The sequence below is a fragment of the Ctenocephalides felis genome, unplaced genomic scaffold (assembly GCF_003426905.1).
Source record: "Ctenocephalides felis isolate EL2017-DRISC unplaced genomic scaffold, ASM342690v1 CF-g0.4_SCAFFOLD_01170, whole genome shotgun sequence".
NCBI lineage: Eukaryota > Metazoa > Arthropoda > Insecta > Siphonaptera > Pulicidae > Ctenocephalides > Ctenocephalides felis.
In genome coordinates, this window is record NW_020537324.1 from 73,116,024 (window position 1) to 73,137,484 (window position 21,461).

A 21,461-nucleotide genomic window follows, 5' to 3' on the forward strand; every position below is an offset into this window, starting at 1 on the left:
ATGACTGGACTATGTTGAAAAAAAAAGTTAGCCAAATTTTATGAAATTTTTTTGGCAATAGATATCATGGTCATATAAAACATACTAAAACGTAACGGCCCTAGCGACAAATAGTTTAATATTGAAAATTCATCGAAGGTTGAGAAAATTTCATGGTCAAAATTTGTGCCTAAAGTTGCTTTTGTGATGTGATGACTCAAACATTTAAAGTAAATATCAATTTCGATTGATTAAGTCAATTCTTACACATTTCGGAAAGTTCATGCAACTTGCCTTTAAGCTAAATGCCACTTTTAACTAGTTATAGGATATCTCCTATGAGATATCTCTTTTTTATTCATTAAGGAAAAGTATGAAATGTTTTTATTCCAGCAGAACAATTATATTATAACAATATATAACAAAACATAATTTTTTGAATCCAGTTAACAGAAATCTTTCGAAAAAAAATTTTTGCGTATTGAATTTTTCCTTCTCTTTCTCTTTTGCATTTTTGTTAGTCTTCAATTCTTAAACATTTTGGAAAGTTCATGCAACTTGCCTTAAGGCTAAGTGCCACTTTCAAACTAGTTTTTTTTTTCTCACACAAAATTCAAATATTAAGCCTCATTTTTCAAACCCCGACGTACTTGATAAACCTTTTCTGTCCGAACTGAATTACCATATGCAATATAAATAGTAGGTATGTTCATGTTCTATCCATATGCGTACAATGCAAATCCCCTAGACCATTGTATTGTTCGCAATTCGCATGTCGCACGCTTAATCATTACGCCTAACTCTCGGCTGCAATTTTCAAATAATACCCAACTGCTCAACAAGGCCAGGCACGCATATTTAACACCATCTGAGGGATCGGCGGAAAAACGATATATCACTGGACAAAAGTCATGTGACAAGTGACCTGTGGCCGAGGAAATCTAAATATTCAATAATGGTAAAGGAATAAAAATGTAACCCGTAAAGTGACCGGGATTAACAAGGTCAGTTCTGGAATTCTATCTTGCATCCATTCTTTTCCCGGATTTTACATAAAGTTTGAAAAAAGAAAAACCCATTATTAAGAAAAGTAGATGCTAAGGAGATTCTAACAGGACTCCAAATAAATTCTAATTATTAACTTCTCAAAGGAGAAGTTTATGTTTTCATCAAAAAGTGCGATTCGCTAATTTTATGTTTTCTCGACGTTTCAAGCCATTCTGAATCGAATGAGACCAAATTTGGAAAAAGTATGTGTGTGTGTGTGTGTGAACAAATTTTTTGCCGTAAATCGACGTTTTCTCAAAAACGGCTAGACCGCTTTCAAAAATTTAAAAGCCATTCGATGTATTTCGATGAGGACTAGCGTTCATCAATTTTACGCGAAGATCAGCCAAGCCGTTTCTTTGTAAAGAGGAGAAAAGTGGAAAAGTTTTCGTCCACATTTTAGCTCGCAATTCTGAATCGACATTGAAAATTTAACAACCTTTCGAAAGATATTGGTTGGGAAAGATACTGATTAGTTTTTGGTAAAGATCGGTCGGGCCCTTTTCTTGTAATAAAGTGTTAAACAATTTTTTTTCGACGATTTTTATTATTATTTTTTTGACGGTAGATACCATAGTTTTCTGCGTCATACTAAAATATTACGGCCCTGCTACAACTCGTTTAGCTTTAAAAATTCATCAAAGTTTGCAAAAATTAGTATCGTTTTTTTGGTAGAACTAAAAATAAAAGTTTATCTTGATTTAATTGATTAATTGAAAATTGATTTACTTTGAAAATAATTATTCGTTATTTATACATCATTTTCACATATAAGAAATTATTTTTATGATAGTGAAAGGAAAGATTTCGAATAATTAAAAATAATACATTTTTAAATAAAAAAATTCATTAAATAAAAAAATAAAAAGAATATTGGATACATGTCGATGCATACTTGTTAATATCAATTTTAGTTTTAAAAGCAATTAAGCAAAACTTTTATTTCTGTTCCGAGCAATTTCAATTAATTAATTTTAAACATTCTAATTGTTTTTTGTTTAATAAAATATGATTTAAGAAAATTGAGAACGTCTCTCAAATTGTTACTTAAACGTGTCCTTAGTTTACTCACAAAATTTCCTGAAATAGAAAATACTCTCATACTAGCGACCATTTTATGCTTAATTGTTTTTAAAGGCTGATATAATAATTCTAAGTTTTTTGTTCTTTAATTTGTAGCTTCTAGGGTTTAAAACTCTTTTTTTTAAGTTCGAGTAGAGGAAGTTACTTCTTCAAGAAGTCACACTGATTTAAATTAATATATACACTGGTAAAAATAAAAATCTCAATTATTATATACAAAAACTTTCTGGGAACCATTGCAAACTGATAAAATATCAAATGCTATTGAAACGATATGATTTCAAGAATCAAAACGCTTTCATCTATCTTTTTTATATTTGGCTATACTTGTCATTTTCCATTTATACAGTGAAAACCGACTTTTTTCACTAAAAAACCGGTTTTTCGAATTCCATAATTTTCGCCAAAAAAACGGCTTTTAAAATCGGTTTTTGAAAACCGACAAACCCTATTTAGTACACTTTGGTTTATGTTCAACGATTTAAAATAATGAATTTTAATTTGAAAATTTTTATAACATTTGGTTTCTGGAATTTAATTCTGATATATGATAATTCAATTTAAAACAACAATAATTATATTTTTTTGTTATCTTTGTATACCAAAAATTTTAATTATCTATGTTTGATTATTCTGCATTAAATTATGCATTAGTGATATTTTCAAAACAGCAACACATATATTTTATCTATAATAAATACGAATCGACAGAATTTGAATTATGATAATATTAATATCGATATTTCATTCTTTCATTAATGGAATTTCTGGCATTGTTTTGACGGCTTCCAAATTTGTTGTTGTTTTGAGAGATAAATAATTAGATAATTATCTGTGTATATATATATATATATATATATATATTATATAAAGGAATTATAAAATTCTTCTTCTGGAAATTAGTAAATGTTAAAATGTAACAACCTTTTGATAGCAAAAAATTCATATTGTGATAGAACTATCATATAAAAAGAGAAGTTTTAATTGGACTAATATAAGTTTAGTCGAATTATCTATTGGTATATACATTTAAAATTAATACGCAAACACATGTACCAACTCAATTCTGAATTCTCAATTTTTTGTGCAGAATTGTATTTTCTCTACAAGTTCATTTGTTTCGTATTATTCGGATGGCAAATAATAATCCTGTGCAGAATCCTTTTAGCAGAATTTATTCTGCAAACATTTATATCGATAAGTGATGCCATATACAGAGATATTTGTTTTTTTTTTTTCGTTTCGACAATGCGGAGAACAAAATGCTATAATCGTTTGGTAAAATAGACAGAGAGCTAGGAGAAATTATACTCATTTAATTTATCTTGCTTATATGAAATGAATAACATAAACTTACAATATTACCTAAATATTATGAATAGTAATAAATCATGTTTTATATTTATTTCCAATTGTGAATAAGACAGGTGTAGATAGAGTGCAATCTTTCTAAAACTAATATAAAATTAATTGTATTTATTTAACTCTAAAAAAGGATTGAGTTAAGTTTTTATGAAAGTGTATTAAGTTATTATAAAAAATATATTAATGGGGCAATTTTGTCGTAATAAAGCTCATAAAATAAGGTTGTCTTGGCTCTCTAATGCTTGGTATTGAAATTTATGAAAATGTCTATCTATTTGCCGTGCGATCAGGCGTATTTTACAAAAAAAACAAGTACGGGGGCATGTTCAGTTGCTTTTGAAGTTCTGTTGAATAACAGAATTCTAGATGGTGCAGTTATCATAAGATTATTCCTTTTTTATGTATTTATAATTTATCTAAAATTACTAGTGTTTTACAGTAATATTAAATAACGAAACTTAGGAATACCTTTAGAGCTAACATAGATGTATCTACGAGTTTGGATTTTTGAGAGCAAAATAGAATGTATTAAGTATTTCTTAGGTCTCCAGCTCTATTATTATTTCGAATGCTTATATTCTACAGAACAATTGATTTTCTTGCCGAAAGCTGTGTCGACAGTTTAAAAGCCCAGAAACTTGATATCGAAGCTTTCGTACTTCAAATATTCCTTCCTGGGCAAACAAAACGCCTTTGTTACAAAACGGAAATTTCAGATTTACTTTACACATATAACCCAAACTTAAAGTTTTTGTCATTTTTTTATTTATTCCTTGGGATATTACTTTACTATAAAATTTTGATTACAGAGACACGTATTAAATAAAAGCAAGTTTCATTTCACGAATTCTACTGTCAGACATTAATTTAATAATGTTCGTACATTTAACAATCCTCGCCATAATCTCTCTCGTAATCTTTCATCACGGTTCCCCGAGACGTGTTGTCATATATTCACATTTGTTCAGAACATTACTCCTAGTTACAATTAATCTAAAACACAGAAATACACACACACCAAGTATATAATATGACGTTAACGTATTTGCGGATGTGGACTTGAGACGATGCTAATTTAAAACACTGAAATACAAAATATAAAGTGTTGGGGATTTGTCAAATCGGAGTCTAGTACTCGGGGAAAAGAATTTTATTTTGCATAGATCTATTGCCGATTAAAATAATATAATTTTTTAAGACAATATGCTAGGTGTTAATGAATTTAAAGAGATTATCTCCTATGAGATATCTCTTTTTTATTCATTGAGCAAAAGTATGAATTCGTTTTATTCCAGCAGAGCAATTATATTATAACAATATATAACACAACGTAATTTTTTGAATGCAGTTAACAGAAATCTTTCCAAAAAAATATTTCTTGTATCGAATTTTCCTTTCTCTTTCTCTTTTGCATTTTTGTTAGTCAAGTTACATTTTTCTTTGACTGTTTTTGATCTTTAACAGAAATGGACAAGAAATGCATGTCATAACCGTACCCACAAAATTTGTCACAACCGTACCCAACGCACTCTATTGAAAATAAATCATCGTTAGTAAATAATCTACGCAAAAACTAATTTCTGGTAAATAACTACTAATGTTCAACTACATCAAAATAACACACTAAATGATCTATCTGTATTCATGTAAGAAATTTGTTCGAACAAACCATTTTCTCTTTGGACCCTTTCTGATTGAATAGTGGAATCTTGTTCGAACAAACATACATCATCCTCTCTGATTGAATAATGGAAACTTGCTCGAACAAACATACATCATCTTTCTTTCCTTGGACCCTTTCTGATTGAATAGTGGAAACTTGTTCGAACAAACATACTACATCATCCTCTCTTAGGACCCTTTCTGATTAAACAATGGAAACTTGTTTGAACAAACATACATCATCTTTTCTGATTGAATTATGAAAACTTGTTCGAACAAACATACATCATCTTTCTCTGTTTTCCTTTCTGATTAAATAATGGAAACTTGTTCGAACAAACATACTTCATCTTTCTCTCTTTGAACCTTTTCTGAATTAACAATGAAAACTCGTTCGAACAAACATACTTCATCTCTCTTTAGACCATTGAATAGTAGAAACTGTCTCCTTTTGGATTCCATGTCAAAATCAGTATATTTTGGCTGTGAATACCACATTTCAAAATTATAGTTAAAATTGAAATAATAAAACAGTTTCGAAAGTTTTAAAAAACAAAAATTTAATTTTTTTTTTTTTTGAAAATGCAAATTTATTTCTAATTGTTGTAAGTATAAATGCTCATATAATTTATTACAAAAACTTTAATATTAGGAGATTAAAGAATAGTTCTTAAACCGTTGTGGTTAAAAAGTGAGTGAATAGAAACTAGTCGCGGTTTCGATCTCTAACTTGGACAGTTCGATATGAAGCAGTATGATATTAAATATGTAATTTATTACAAAAATTTCAATCAAGAGGTTAAAAACAGTTTTGATACCGTCGTGATAAAATAGTTATTGGTTAAAAAAGTGGATCAGCAGAGACTTAGTCACAGGTTTGATCTCAATTCGATATCAAGCAGTGTGATATTAAATTTCCACGTAAATTCGCCTTTTGTGGGCATTGCTGTATAAATTTGTTACTCTTTTTTGTTAATAAGCATTTTATATAAATTATAAAATATCTACAGGATGTCCCAGAACGTATTACTACGAACGACATAGTTTGTTTATTCTAAAATGTTTCATAACCTTTAGGGTAATACTAAGACTAATTTTTAAAGAGTTTTTCACTTAAGACTAATTTTCAAAGATATGCAACTGAATACAATAAATGAGCAAATTATGTATGCGAAGGCAAAAAAACAGTTCATAAAAATAACTGCGTATAAATTGTTAATTAATTCATGTTGCGGTTGTGGTTACTAATTGCATAATTATTTTGCCCTCGGACTATGTTGCAAAAATAACTGCATGTACACGCTATCATGAAAAATATAACATGGATTAATAAAAATAAATTATGAAAATAAAATTTTGTGAAATAAATCGTTCACTCCGGCTTAATTTTTTTGGGAATCAATTTTTTGCTAACAATCTTGCTTTTAAATACTTTGTAATGGCCATGATGGAATAAACACTTTTTTACTATTTATATTAATTTCAGAACAAAATTATTGAATGCTTAGAAATATTATAATTCCAATGCATGAAATTATTAATATGATTTTAATTTGCTTTGTAATTACAAATATAATTTTATCACCATTGGCTTTATATTAAAAAAAAATAGTAATGGATAAGATTTTTACATTTCTCATTAATCACCTCTAAGGACAAAACTTTTAAAAAAAAATCTTGAGAAATTATTAAAAGACGTTTATATTAAAACTTCAGCCTAACAAAGCTATCTCCTTAAGAACTTTTAATGATTTTAAACCTTTTTCCCAAAACTCTGCAAACAAGACGAGTAAACATAAATGCAATAACGAAGGAATATCAAACAATCATTATGTTAAGAACTGGACGATTCAGAAATTTTAATATAATCCAGAATTAAAATTTGTTTTGAAGAAAAATCTTTTGTTTTAAAGGAGAAGGAAAATTTCTTGGGCTTATATAGTGGGTACGGTAGTGACAAGTCAAACTTTTTGGTTTTGGCATAGGGTCCAAAGAGGGCAGGACAAAGTATGTTTTTTATTACTCGATACATGTCCAAATTTAATTTTGGCTGTATCTAATTACTTACCATCTGTATCACTTATCAACTTTTTTTTTCGTATGAGATATTTTTAATAGAGATATCTCATACAAAATGCATCCATCGTACAATGATAGTCCCACGCTTTCCCGGATGTCGGCGAAATTAATGGCTTGCAATTAGTTTGCCTGTTGCAAAATAGTTTGAAAATGATCGCATTGTTTTAGTTGATGGTACATCAACATCAACATGCCATGGTCTTCCTTTTGAAGAGGACATTGTTTTAAAATAATAATAAATGATATGAATCAGAATTCTGCAGACGAAACTGCGCGTGGACGTCGAACTTCCAGACAATGGTAAAATAGAAAAAATAAAATAAAATAGGTGTAAGTGGCGTTTTGTCTTAATATCAATGATCAACGAAGAGATTTTTAGCTATTTAGGTAAAATCTAACTTACATTTCAAGCAAATTTTTTTTCTAACTAAAAAATGATGAACACGATTTTCAATTACTTCAAGTTACGTTGGCTTCAAAAAGCTTGCAATATTTTTTTGAAAGTCTCCTGGATTTTTTTCTAAGTGGGTTATTTTTTTTTTAGGTTTTGTATATGTCTATTATATGTATATCTAATATATTTTATTATTTTTTCAGGCTTTTTGTCATGGGACTCATCAAAATGCCACGTGGATTTAGAAGAGGAACTGTCGGCTTTAACTCAGCAAGCTCCACAAGGAGAAGAGGCCAGACATGGTAAGAATATATTATTATTTTTGGGTTTATACATATATATATATATATATATATATATATATATATGAGTCTAAAATTAGATTTATATTTTGCAATTTCTGTATTTTCTTGTTTACTTCATTATCCGTTTGAAATTCTGCACTGTCTTTGAAGTTTGTTTCACTTTAAGGGGTTATTCTAGTGTAGAAATTCAAAAAAATCGATTTTTTTTATTTCATATTTTCAAAGTTTAACTATATAAGAATATGGGTACGAGAAGGTTTTTGAAAATTTGAATTATTTTCGGAAATATAGGCATTTTACTGACTCGGTCTCCATACTGGTTTGGCTTCATGCAAAACTTTAAATGCGTTTTTCTCAGATCAAACTTTTTTAGTACTGTTGACACGATTTCTCGAGTTCTATTCGACCGATTCACTTGAAATGTTCAGAGATTTCTTGTTTATAGATCTATCTATAGTCTGAACTAGAATCATCCCGAATTCCTATTTTTACTATTTTTAAAAAATTCGAGAAACTCAAAAAAAAAAAAACAGTAAAAAAACCTTTTTTTTAAACAGTCGCCAATTTGTGAAAAAAAAATTTTTTTACTCATCGCTAGTTCGGGCGATTGCGACATCATTGTAGATTAATAATCTTTTTATTTTTTGCATTTCTGATGGCTAGGAGGGCTGAATTCATATCAAGACTGAGGTGTCAATTTTTTGAGACCACCCACTTTATCAGCTGCCAGTTTTTACAATTTTCAACTTTTTAATTTTTTAATTTTTGTTTTGTATTTTAATAATATTAATAAACAAGTGGTGAAAAAATGGATAGTAAAAACATTCATTGCTTTCTTTTACGACACTTTAAAAATGACCTAAAATTCATCGCTCTACACTAGAATACCCCCTTAAGGTAAATTTAATCCATTTCGTGTAATAAATCATCATTATTGTCTCTTCCTTATTTATGTTATAATAAATATTATTTAGACGCCTTTCACGCGGTTTCATTAACCCACTATTTATTTTTCCTAAATATTGCTTCTAAAATTGTGTTTCTCATCAACATTTGCATTTTTTATAATTTGACGAATGGACTTGGGAGAATGGATTTTTTGCACTTCACATGATAATATAAATTTTGTTCCAATTGACCGAATTTTGGAAAAAATTACTATCATTATATATCATTTTTTTTTTTAAATATAAACAAGCTATAATCGAGTAGGAAACAATTTGGAATCAAGTTAAGACTCTAGGCAAATCTGGTAACATTCTTGTATAATTTTATTTTTTATCATATTTTAGTTTTTAATTTTATTCAAGTTTGAATCAATTTAGAATGTAATAAAAGTCCATAATTAAAAATAAAATAAATAAATTAATTCTAAATGTTAATATTAAGAGCTGAAACTTTCAGAGAATTGTTTTTTATCAATTTGGAATCATTTGAGCCCCTGGGAGCAAGGAAATTCGAAAATGAGCATTTTAAGGACCACCCTAATACATATATATATATATATATATGTACATATTTAAAAATATATATACATATATATATATACGTATATATATATACATACATCAATTTCCCTATTTCATCCGTACTACTTTATCAAACGACGTAACTTTATTGCTTTTCCTCACTATCGATATTGAGAATAATCGATTCTTCTAATACATTCGATGGATTTCCACTATCGACACATTTATCTACATCATTGTATATATACATATACTTTATCGTCGGGATTAAGTTATTGAAATTGGAAAACATGGCATCGAGAAAAGAAAATAATGATCGTAGATAATGCTCTCTTCAATTTGTGGGGAATCTGTTTTCCATTATAGGAAGGACATAATTTTAACAAGGGATAAGAGAAACGTTAAACCAGAATAAAAAATTAATCAAAATTAGAAAAATTTGATATAATTGAAATTTGGTAGGTATATATTTTCCTTTACTGATAGAAGTTCTACGATCCTTTTCAGTTTCTTTTTCACGAAGTTTTATTATGTAGATTGTTTAAACAACAAAAGATTGCGGTTTGAAACGTAGACGAGGAAAAAATTCTCATTATTTTCACCGTTAAAAATAAATGAAAAAATGGTAATATTTAAATTTTATTCTGCCTTGGGAAATGGAGCTTTAACGGAGCCACTCTTTCCGCTTTTTCAGACGTTAATTATTTTTTAATTGCGGATGCAAAATACAGGTAAACATTTTGATATGATATATTATAGGTGTTGAAGTTATCTAAATTAGTAGAAATGAAATAAAATAGCAAATGGAATATAGATTTGTATTAATTTCTTACTATAGTCTATGCGAGGATATAAGTTATGTAAAAAAATTGATTAATTTATGAAGATAATTTGATTAACGTATTTTATTGAAATTATTTGCAAAGTGCGAATCAACATGTCACATAGAAATGATTTAATACCAAAAACCTGGATCTTTTGTCTAATTTTATAATAAATAAGTACAGTATTTAGTTTTCTCGTAAATTAGATTTTATTACTTACATTATTGATAATAATGTTTTAATTTGTAATAATGCATCCTGTAAAATGAATTATTTATTGTATTTCAGTTGTGACCTATTATATAATACAAAATTACCTATTTCTTGTTCTAACGTTAATGCTTATGATTTTATTCTTTATATTAAATTAAATTTCAATTTAATTCTTTATTACTTTGATTACTAAATCATGTAACAATACTTTTACGTCGTAAAATTTACGATATAATTTTTGTAATTGAATGATATAAAGTATCTCGTTCAATTTAAATTAATAAATTATTAATACTTAAAGAATTGAATGATATTTTAAATCGATAGTAATTATTGATTATTATATCGGGAAGTATTATGAAATATATTTTCCTGGTTATATAAATGTATTTAATTTGTAGTATTATACAATCTTTTTTTGTTAGTGTTAATTATTTTTGAAATATCCCGGAGAGCAAGCTATTGTAATCGAAAATGTAATTTTTTATATATTTTTTCATTTGAAGGGTTTTGAACATTTTGGCATACTTAAAAAATTAATGTATGTGTGTATGTTAGTGTGTGTGGTGTGTGTATATATGGATACAATTTTTAATCCACGATTTTGGGCGAATAGATCAACCTATTTCAATAATTTAAAACACATTCGACTCCTACTGATCACTAGATGTGCTGATTAGTTTTTGGCAAAGGCAGGTTCATCCGTTACGGAGATACGGAGCAAAGAGGCCAAAAAATAGAAATAAGGTTTTTGAGAGCAAGGAGCATCTGATATAAATTATTCAAAAAACATTCTACTTGTATTGACGTAATAAAAAATTGATTAAGTTTTTGCAAAGGCAGAGCCAGCGACTTTGCAAATTCAGATAAAAAAGTTTTAAAAAATGCCATTTTGAGGTCGAAAATCAGTTACTTTGTAAGGCCCGATGCCATGCACCCCTAGTTACATATAACTTGAAACTAATATTTCATGTTGATTATATAGTTGTCAATAGTTTCTGAATATTGTTTTTGTATAATTCATTAATATGGTCAATTGCTATCTGAATTGATTCACTATATTTAGCATGAATCCTATTTTTACTAGTAAGAATCAAGTACAATATATACTCGTATAGACAATAAAAACAAAAAAATTGCTCTAAAAAGTATCTATGCAAATAATAGAGAGCAAACCGAATTGTGTTTAAAAAAAATAATATTTTTTATACGTTTCGAGTCCTATTTTGACTCTTTTTTCTGTATCTAAAACACACAAATTATTCGAAAAAATTAAAGACCACTATCAACGAAAAAAACTTGAATGATGGACATATTAGTAAAATCAATATGAAGTTTTTATTTAAAAAATTAACAATATAATAATGTTTGTGTATGCGTAAAAATCCCTTCCTTGTTAACATCTGAAAGGAGAAGTTTGTTCTCATCAAAAACTCCGATTTAATTTTGTTTTCTCGACGTTTCAAGCCATTCTGAATCGAATGAGACCAAATTTGAAAAAACTATGTATATGTGTGTGAACTGATAATTTTTCTTAAATCGACATTTTCTCAAAAACAGCTGGCTAGTAGTTTAATTGTAAAAAATTAATCGAAGTTTGAAAAAATAATGATAATCAAAATTTGTGACAAAAGTCGCTTATGCGATGTGATGAGTCAAAATTTGAAAATAGCAAAATTAGAAGCCATTTTTTGGAGTAAGAGGAAAAATAAGTCTACAAATCTTTTCTAGTCGTGTTAAAAATGTTACCATTAATTTAAATCATTAGTTAATATTAGGGACTACGTACAAATCGTGCATTTGAAAATTTTATCTAATTGTAAATATCTAAATCTCAATGTCGGTCAATATTATAAATTTCGGGAAGTTCATGGAACTTACCTTAAGGCAAAATGCCACTTTCAACTAGTTTATTTCAACTATGGTTTTTTACCGTCAGAAAAATCTCTATGATCTATTAAACAACCCTTTAACAATATATCTCAATATCATCATTACACCGTTTCTTCTAGTTATATTTGCATTACATAATACCAATGTTAGGCTTCATTTTGTTTTAGAGTTGTATTTTACTGTACTTAATTCAATTAAGATAATTTATTTTCTGTAATAAGTAAATTTAGTCATGTATCCAAAATCTAAACTCCATTACTGGCTTTTGAAACATTGATCATATTTCATATTAATATCCCAATGGTAGGTATTAGGTTTTTTATTGTTTTCTCATCTTTTATATTGCAATTATATTATGTATTATAAGTTTTAATATAACTATTTGTTGATTGATGTTTGATTTCTGTTCAGGAGAGAGACTGATCCAATACGCCACCGAAAACCTGGTGACTGAGATCCTGATTCAGCCTCAGACTAATACCCTGGTGCAATGTATGCGCAATCTGCTGTCCAGCTTCACCAGACACAGGCACATAGTGCACGCCGGATACGCACTTCAGGGGAACGGCAGCTGGATATTACAGGTAAATAATAATAATACTTCACCAAATTCATGTTAACACTTTGGGGACGGCTGTCCACCTCAGCGGACGAACAAACTCTGTGAGGCACAGGCTATTTTATAAACAATGACTCAGTTTGCATCGAAAAGTTGAATCAATTACATATAGCAGTGATAAACAAAATTGTATTTTGAAAATAATTTTAAGTTATTTTAGTAGTATTTTTAGCCTTTTTCTTTGTTATAACTTTTTTAATATTTAAAACGACCGAGCGCTTTTAAATAAGGCAAAACGACTGGTAAATTTTGTGAATTAAGCAGTAGTGAAGATAGGTTTCAAATAGACATTCTTACAGAAAAATTTTACAAAATTACTATTCGCACCGAAGATAGTGATGAATGTGATGATGATATTATCCAACCAACAAAAAGAAGAAGTTCTACAAATTAAATGAAGAGTGGAAAGACATTAGCAAATGTGCCGATTTTTCTTCAATAATCGAGTTTGACATACATCAACAAGCACCTCGACTACAAATACCAAGCAATATAAGACATCCAATAGATTATTTTACTTTATATTTTACAAATGAATTATTAGACTATATAATAGAAAAAACAAACAATTATGGCAGCAAAAAAATGACCAATTATACTGACTAATCAGTGGCATGTTCTAAATGCGAGTGAAAGAAAAAGGGATTGTATTATCTGTTCTGACAGAAAAGCACCAGGAGGAAGGCGGCGAACAACATTTCATTGTAAAGCATGTCAAAATCAACCACCATTCTTTATAAAATGATCAAAAATAAATTAATATACAAATGTATGTCCTACAATGACCACAAATTTTTATCAAAAAATTGCATAACATACACAATGAAATCAAGTTTACAGCCGGTAAAGTAGATTGTTTTGAAATCGGTGCCGTCCCGAAAGTGTTAATATCAAGTTCATCCAAGGCAAATTGCCAACCAACCACCAACAACTTCAATATTTATTCCCACGTCAATTTCCTTGTCCTTTACAAGTCCTTTACCATTGACAAGTATCTCTCATATTACCACACTGTATAATATATTTCTCTACTTATCACGATCTTTTTTTTTTGGCTATTGCGTTACATAAGCCCCCGACTATAGATTTCACATATCCCACATGAAGAGAATAAGTGTCCGAAGCACTTTAGCTGTCATTGGGCGATATGAGATCAATATTTAAGGAAAAACTCTCTCATCACGTACCAACTCGTATTTCCTTTAGAAAAGCCGGAAAACGAAAACGGTATATGGAGGCGATTATGGCTTTATCGATAGATATTGATATATAGATAGGGAATATGGGAGAGAGGTACTATATCATCGGGTTGGATTAAAGTGTGGAACGAATTTTAAAATTAGTGGTGTATGGCATAGTGTCGTAAGGCAAATTGCTGAACCACAATTAAATATTCGAGCAAAAATAAATTAATCATCAATAAATATTGATCAATGATTATTAACAATTGCTTTAAATATTTTCAAAGATATAATTATAATTACTATATATTCTATCGTTCATATAATATACAGTGACGATATTATCGCTCAAAAACACCTAAGAAAGTTCACAACCTTAAGGCAAATTACTACCAGAATTAAATATTCAGCAAGAAAATTAATAATTAATAAATATATTGATTAACAATTGTTCTAAATATTTTTAAAGAGATAATTGTAATTACTATATATATATATATATATATATATATATTTTATCGTTCATATAATACACAGTGACGATCTTACCGCTCAAAAACACTTAAGAATGTTTACATTAAAAAGAGATGCCGAATGAACCCATCTGAGGATATATTTCTTACGATTACAATAACGCATATGAAATATACACATTTTAATACTTTTGTAAATGTAAAATTTAAACTGAATTATAAATTTAAAATTTACATTTATAGGAATAAAACTTTGCATATTTTTTAAAAGTTTTTTTTATTTTTTTTTATTCTCTTTATTGAATTACAATCTGTCTTAACAAAAAGAAAGACATTCAGTAATTTTGATGATATATGAAATATTAAACATTAGATCTAAAAGCTTACCAGTAGTAAGTCTTTCAATTTTGATATATTAATTTAAATTTTGTGATTATATAGAGTAAACTTAAAAATAAAATGATTATGAGGTAAAAGAGTATAAATTGTGAATTACAACAAATAAAAAAAGACATAACTAATGAACATTTTTGAAAAGTTCTGAAAATTTTGAAATTTGTTTGAACCGTATAAGTAAACTTTAAAAATTAAAAATCTTGATACGAAGCCCAAAAAAAATTGTAACAAAATTAGTATTCATGTTTAAAATCTCATATAATATCTGATACTTTGATGTGCATATGTTTAATGATAATTTTTGTTTTCCTAATATCTTTTTTGATGTTTATTTTTTATCTCCGAAACCGCTAGACCTGCCTTCTCAAAAATTTAACCAGTTCTTCATTTTGTCAATACAAGTAAATGTTTTGGAATCGTTCAAATCGGGCGCTCCGTTGCCTCAAAAACTGAATTACCACTTTTAGCTCTCTTTGCTTCGTATCTCCGAAACGTTTGGAACTGCTTTTGCCAAAAACAAATCAGCACGTCTCCTTATCAATAGGAATCGAATGTTTTTTGAATTATTCAAATCGGTTGATCTGCGTGCTCGAAATCGTAGACGAAAAATTGTATTCAAACATACACACACACATTCGTTTTTTCTAAGGTATGCCAAATGTTCAGAAGCCTCTGAAACGTGAATATGCAAAAAATTTAAATTTTTGATTTTTTTTGTGATTACATAACTTATCATACGGAAAGTTAGTTAACTAGTTGAAAGTGACATTTTTCCTTAAGGCAAGTTGCGCAAACTTCCTAATACTAATAATTGACATACTCAACCGAAATTTTAACTGTTTTTTCTGAAAAAATGTTTATAGTTTTTACTAAAAATTAATAAATGCGATTCTAATTGATATTATTATATTTTTAATAGTATTCATTATAGGCAGTCGCTTGATGTCCTAAAAAGCCCAGTGTAGAATTTTGATAAATGGAGAATATTATTATACAAATTCAAAAAACTAAAAGTTGATATTTATTGTTCTGATTATGATTTCATTCACAATATTTGATATTATACAACCCTAAATTAATTAGAAAGCAAATACAAGGGCGTAGCGTGCACTTTGGTGGGGCACCGTATCAAAATTTTGTTTGAGGGCTTCACAAACAGCAAAAATTTTGACAGTATAAAAAATCATTGCATCAAATTTTTAATTCATTGTTAATTTCTATGTTTATAAATGATTCAAGTTTAATTATATATTAGGGTGGTCTTATTATGGAATTTCGAATTTTTTGCTCCAGGTGCCCAGATGCTTGGCAAGTGATAAAAAAATCCTCGAAAGTTTACCTCTTTATATTAACTTTAAGATAGTCCGCACTCTAACTAAAGTTTCTCATGAAAATAACTGAGATGATCTTACTGTAATTAGGTGACAAAATAATTAAAATGTATTGGGAAAACGTTATCTTAGCCCAATGATTTATTGCTTTAAATTATTATAGCATTTTTCAACATAGTATTTTGAATAAATTTATTTAAAGCCAAAAATTCACGGAAACGAATAAGGAAACTGTATATGTATATAGTTTCTGAGGCAGTTCCTTCTGAATTTGATTTCGAATCTACTTTGCCTTACTGGGAGATAGAAATTTTTCAAAAACGAACTTGTAGATCAGTGATTCTCATTGTTCACTTAAGAGCCACATTATATTATATTTTAATATTTTTTATTCAAGTACTCAAGTATTTTACGCAAAAATGGTGTAGAGTGTCGTATCTACAAAATTAGTATAGTTTTAATTATTATGTAGATTTATATATTCATATAATTATCTCTTAAATTTTATCTTACAAAGGCGAATGTTTTAGAATTTTCTCTTAATTTTGTATCTATAACATTTTTGTATTTTAACAATATCTTAAAATGATTAAAAAAAAATATTTACTTTTTGGTCTTATAACGATTTAGGTCTCAATTGTGCACACATCCATGATGAAAATATTTACAACTACAAAAGTGCACCTGCAAATATTTTATAAACTAGACACACTAAATATAATGTCACATAAAATATAGGAAAAAAATAAATTAAATTAATTTAATGATTTTCTAGATGATCCTAAAAAAAAATAACCTTTTTAACGAATTTCAATGTGAAAAAAATTCACAATACGATTGTAAAAAGTGTTTGATATAAAATTCTAATTTCTTGCAATTAAATTTTCGATGATCCTCAGAATTTCATCTTTTTCATCATCGCTTTCGCGTAGCAAATATCAAATTTAAATATCGATATCGCTTGAAATAACATCGATATCCGACGATGGATTGGATTATGCAAAATCGACCTACATTTCCGATATTCGTATCAACTCCGACGTTTATTATATATACTCACCGCAGATATTTTCATATAAAATACTACAAGTGAAAATGCAAAATCTATAGAAAAAATATTATGACGGATAAACGATTTTTAATTTAATTAACTCGTTTGTAATTAACTTCCGGTAGGGTGTTAAGTTGTGGAAATCGCAAAAAATCGAAATGAAAATTTTTGCATATCTTTATGTTTCAGAAGTTTCTGAACATTTTGGCATACCTCAGAAAAAATGAATGTATGTGTGTGTGCGAATACAAATTTTTGTCGGCGGTTTCGGGAGCACGGTTCAACCGATTTGAATGATTAAAAAGACATTCGATTCGTATTGATAAAGAGACCTGCTGATTAGTTTTTGGCGGAGGCAGGTTTAGCAGTTTCTGAGATATGAGCCAAAAAGTGAAAATTTAAAAAGCTTTTTTCTTGTACTGATAAAATAAACTGGTAAATTTTTTGTAAAGGCAGGCCCAGCGTCTCCGTAGATCCAATAAAAAAAGTAAAAAAAAATGCCATTTGGCGGTCAAAAATGAACATTAGTCATATACACATCAAATTATTAGATAATTGATAACATTTTTAAAATTGAGTATTAATTTTGTTGGGTTCTGTACCAAGATTTTTAATGTTTAAAGTTAACTTAAACGGTTCAAGCAAATTTCAAAATTTTCAGATTTTTTTTATATAGTTTTATACTTCAAATCTTGTAAATTTTAAATTTACAATTCAGTTTCAAAATGTATATATTTCAAATGCGTTATTCTAGTCGTAAGAAATGTATCCTCAGATGGATTCATTCGGCACCTCTTGCTAATGTAAACTTTCTCAAGTGTTTAAGATCCTGACTGTATATTTTATGAACGATAAAATATAAAGTGATTGATTATTATTATCTATTTGAAAATGTTTAAAACAATTGTTGTAAATCATTAATCAATATTTGTTGATTAGTGATTTTTTTCCTCCAATATCTAATTCTGGTACGGGAAGTTCCAACTATTCGCCTTAAGGCACGATGCCATGCACCATTAGTTCAAATTTTTTATCGATTTATAAATTTCAATTGAATTATCTCTGTACCTACTTGGTACTATATAAATAGATGATGCCATAATATTAAGTTGTAAATATTATCTGCCAGTCATAAATATATTATGACTGACCATTTTACAAGTAGTTTAATTTTAAAAAAATTATCAAAGTTTGAGAAAATGAGTAGTTTTTTTGACGTTTGTTAAAATTCAAATTAGACGATTTAATTGGTATAACGAGTACTTGGTCTTAAAGAACATACTAAACCATTAAAAATTATTGATTTTTAAAAATTTGCTTTTAGAAAATACTAAGAGTTGACGTGTTTGTTCGTTTTTAATTATGTGTAATAAATCCACTGATAAATTAATTAATTTTTTATTAATTAAGTCGATTATTTACACATTTCGGGAAGTTTATGTAACTTGCCTCAAGGCTAAATACCAATATCAACTAGTTAATTTTAAAAACTTGCACTTATTATAATATTGCATTTTTATAAATTTGAAATCTTGTATTGAAAACATGTAGTAATATGATTCTTAAAAGTAAGAGTATTAGAATTAAAAATCGCTTAAAAAAATACAAAAAAAAATAAAAATATAAAAAAAAGAAATTTTTCAAAAGAGCCGATTTTTTCAGAAATTTTAAAATTTCTCGAACATCTACTTTTTTGAAACTTTTGCAAAGTTTTTTTTTAATAATTCAGTTTTCGCTACGGGACGTTCCAGCAATTTGCCTTAAGGCACGATGCCATGCACCTCAATATAATATTATATGAGTAAAATCTCATCTCCAAAGTTCATTTGATGGCAAAATATAAATAAATTCTCTATTATATCTTAGGCAATAAATTTTGTCTAAAATCTATAAATAAACACTAAATCTTCGACTTGGGCTGTCGGGTAATAAACATTTGCTGGAGTTTTACAGCTGTTTCTTGTTATCTGCTATTTCCAAACGCTTCTTACTGTGCAAAATGATAAAATAAAGTTTTGAACACTATTTGGAATAATAATAGTAGAGCTAGATAGAAAACTTCCTAGAATATTGAGCAAAAATTACAGAAAAACACTTATCATTGTTTGACGTTGAAAACATTTAGACTGTCGTCTGCTAGAAATGTCGATTCACTTGAAATTTGAATTTAGCTGAAATTATGAGCCTAGATAATACTAGATTATAATATACAAGAAAAGTGTGATGTCTACATTATTATTGCCGAAAAGCAGCTGAGATGTGCCAGAAATTAAAATAATATAAGATGCAGTCAACAGTATATGTTTGGCAGATGAAATTATATAATTCAGTTTAATAAATAACGCAACAATTCCAAAATTGCATATGCATTATTTTTTTAAACTTATGCATGTCGCATTTTGGTTTACTTACTACTAAACATTAATTATTTGACAATACAGAAAATATTTCTACTCATTAAAAAAAATGATTTCGAATTTTGTTTCATGTGACAAAAATTCATTTGTTTGGCGTTGGATACGGAATATTTAGCAAGTTGATCTTAGATTGAATAGTTTTGAATTTGAACATAAGCAATAATGTTTATTAAATTATTAGTAAGAAAAATGTACTTTAGAAATTATATTTGACAAAAAGCAACTAAAATATCGTACGAGATTATGAAAACTATAGAATAAATTATTGAAGCAATTATGTTGTGTGGTAAAATCAAGTGTGATATTGTTCTTTTACCGCAGATACTATATTATTTTTTTCTGAATTTCTTATACTGCTTATGCTAAGACCATAAATGAATCACAAAGGCAGGACATCAAATAGGATATTAAAAAGTATAGGATAGGATATTAAAAAATTTGGAACTTTTTAATTGTAGACGTGGGTTCAGGACAACGTTTGTCGCGTCATGTATATAAATTTTGATTCCAAATATCTTTTATTCCTTAGCTCTCTATTTATTTAAAATAGTTTTAGCTATAGCTATAGCTGCAGTTGTTTCAAAGTCATTGCACTCTGGTAGTAACGTAATGTTCTTCTTGTTTTGTGACCAATTTAATGTTTGCACAAGATGCAAATCTTCTCTTTGCGGTTATATAAATACTCGTACATCAGAAATGCATGAGAATATTGAAAATGTGAAGTCTTGATATAGAAAATGCTGAATTTATGAAAAAAGGAATAGATACATAATGTATATCAGTATGTATATTTGTATATATATATATATATATATATATATATACTAGTTGACCCGACAGACATTGTCCTGTACCCATGCCTACAATTTTTTAATATAATATACTAATATTTACCGTTTTCCTAAAAATAATAATTATTGTTTTTTTAAATTACTCTTTACGCCAAAATGCATATACATTTATAATATGAGCGATGTTAAATGTAGAACTGCTTTAGATAAAATGATGAGTCTCAATTCCCACACTATATTGGAAATTGAATTTTTTTAAACGCTATAACATAACCATAACCATAAGATAACACTGATACTTCATGTTGGATTGAATTAATTTAATTTTTTATTATTTAAGATATCCAAAATTGCATCTTAAACTTCTCCTAATCGATATCGTTAGGACCGAATTTTATGTATCCTTCATTACTTTCCCATTTGTTGTTATAAAGTTAAATTTTTACGAATTTTAAAAATATTGTGGAAATATTAGTAAAAGGTGCAAAGAAATTATATATTGAAAAAAAAGTATATTGAAAATTTAATATCCGAATCTTGTGTTGCGCCCCCTAAGGCGTGCGCTTGTATTTTTCGCATGCATCGCATTAAAGGTAGGACCGGCCCTGATTAATACTTAATTTCATATTTTAAGTGAATTAATTTGTCATATCCTGTTCATATGTGTATCATTCAATCTGCCATACATATACTGTATTTTGTATTATTTTAATTTCTGCCCGAAAATTTGTAAATAATCATAAATTTATTATACATATTTTAATATTGTTTAGGTTCATAAGTAAATTGAATTTTTTGGCAGATGATGTTTTTCATTTGTTTTCAATGCAATTAATGACATGTCGATTTTGCATTTTTTTCCATTTATTTCTATAACATTGCATATATA

The 21,461-nt window shown here is 27.9% G+C and overlaps 1 protein-coding gene across 1 annotated transcript in view; it reads left to right on the forward strand.

The window, feature by feature from the left end:
- LOC113367633 (tyrosine-protein phosphatase non-receptor type 23-like) overlaps positions 1-12,933 on the forward strand; it is a 34,918-nt gene extending 21,985 nt beyond the window's left edge. Inside the window, exons 9-10 of the mRNA XM_026609223.1 lie at positions 7,813-7,911; positions 12,725-12,933. Of these exons, the coding sequence (XP_026465008.1) occupies positions 7,813-7,911; positions 12,725-12,933 (308 nt within the window). The remainder of the gene's footprint in view (positions 1-7,812; positions 7,912-12,724) is intronic.
- Positions 12,934-21,461: the final 8,528 nt, after the last annotated feature.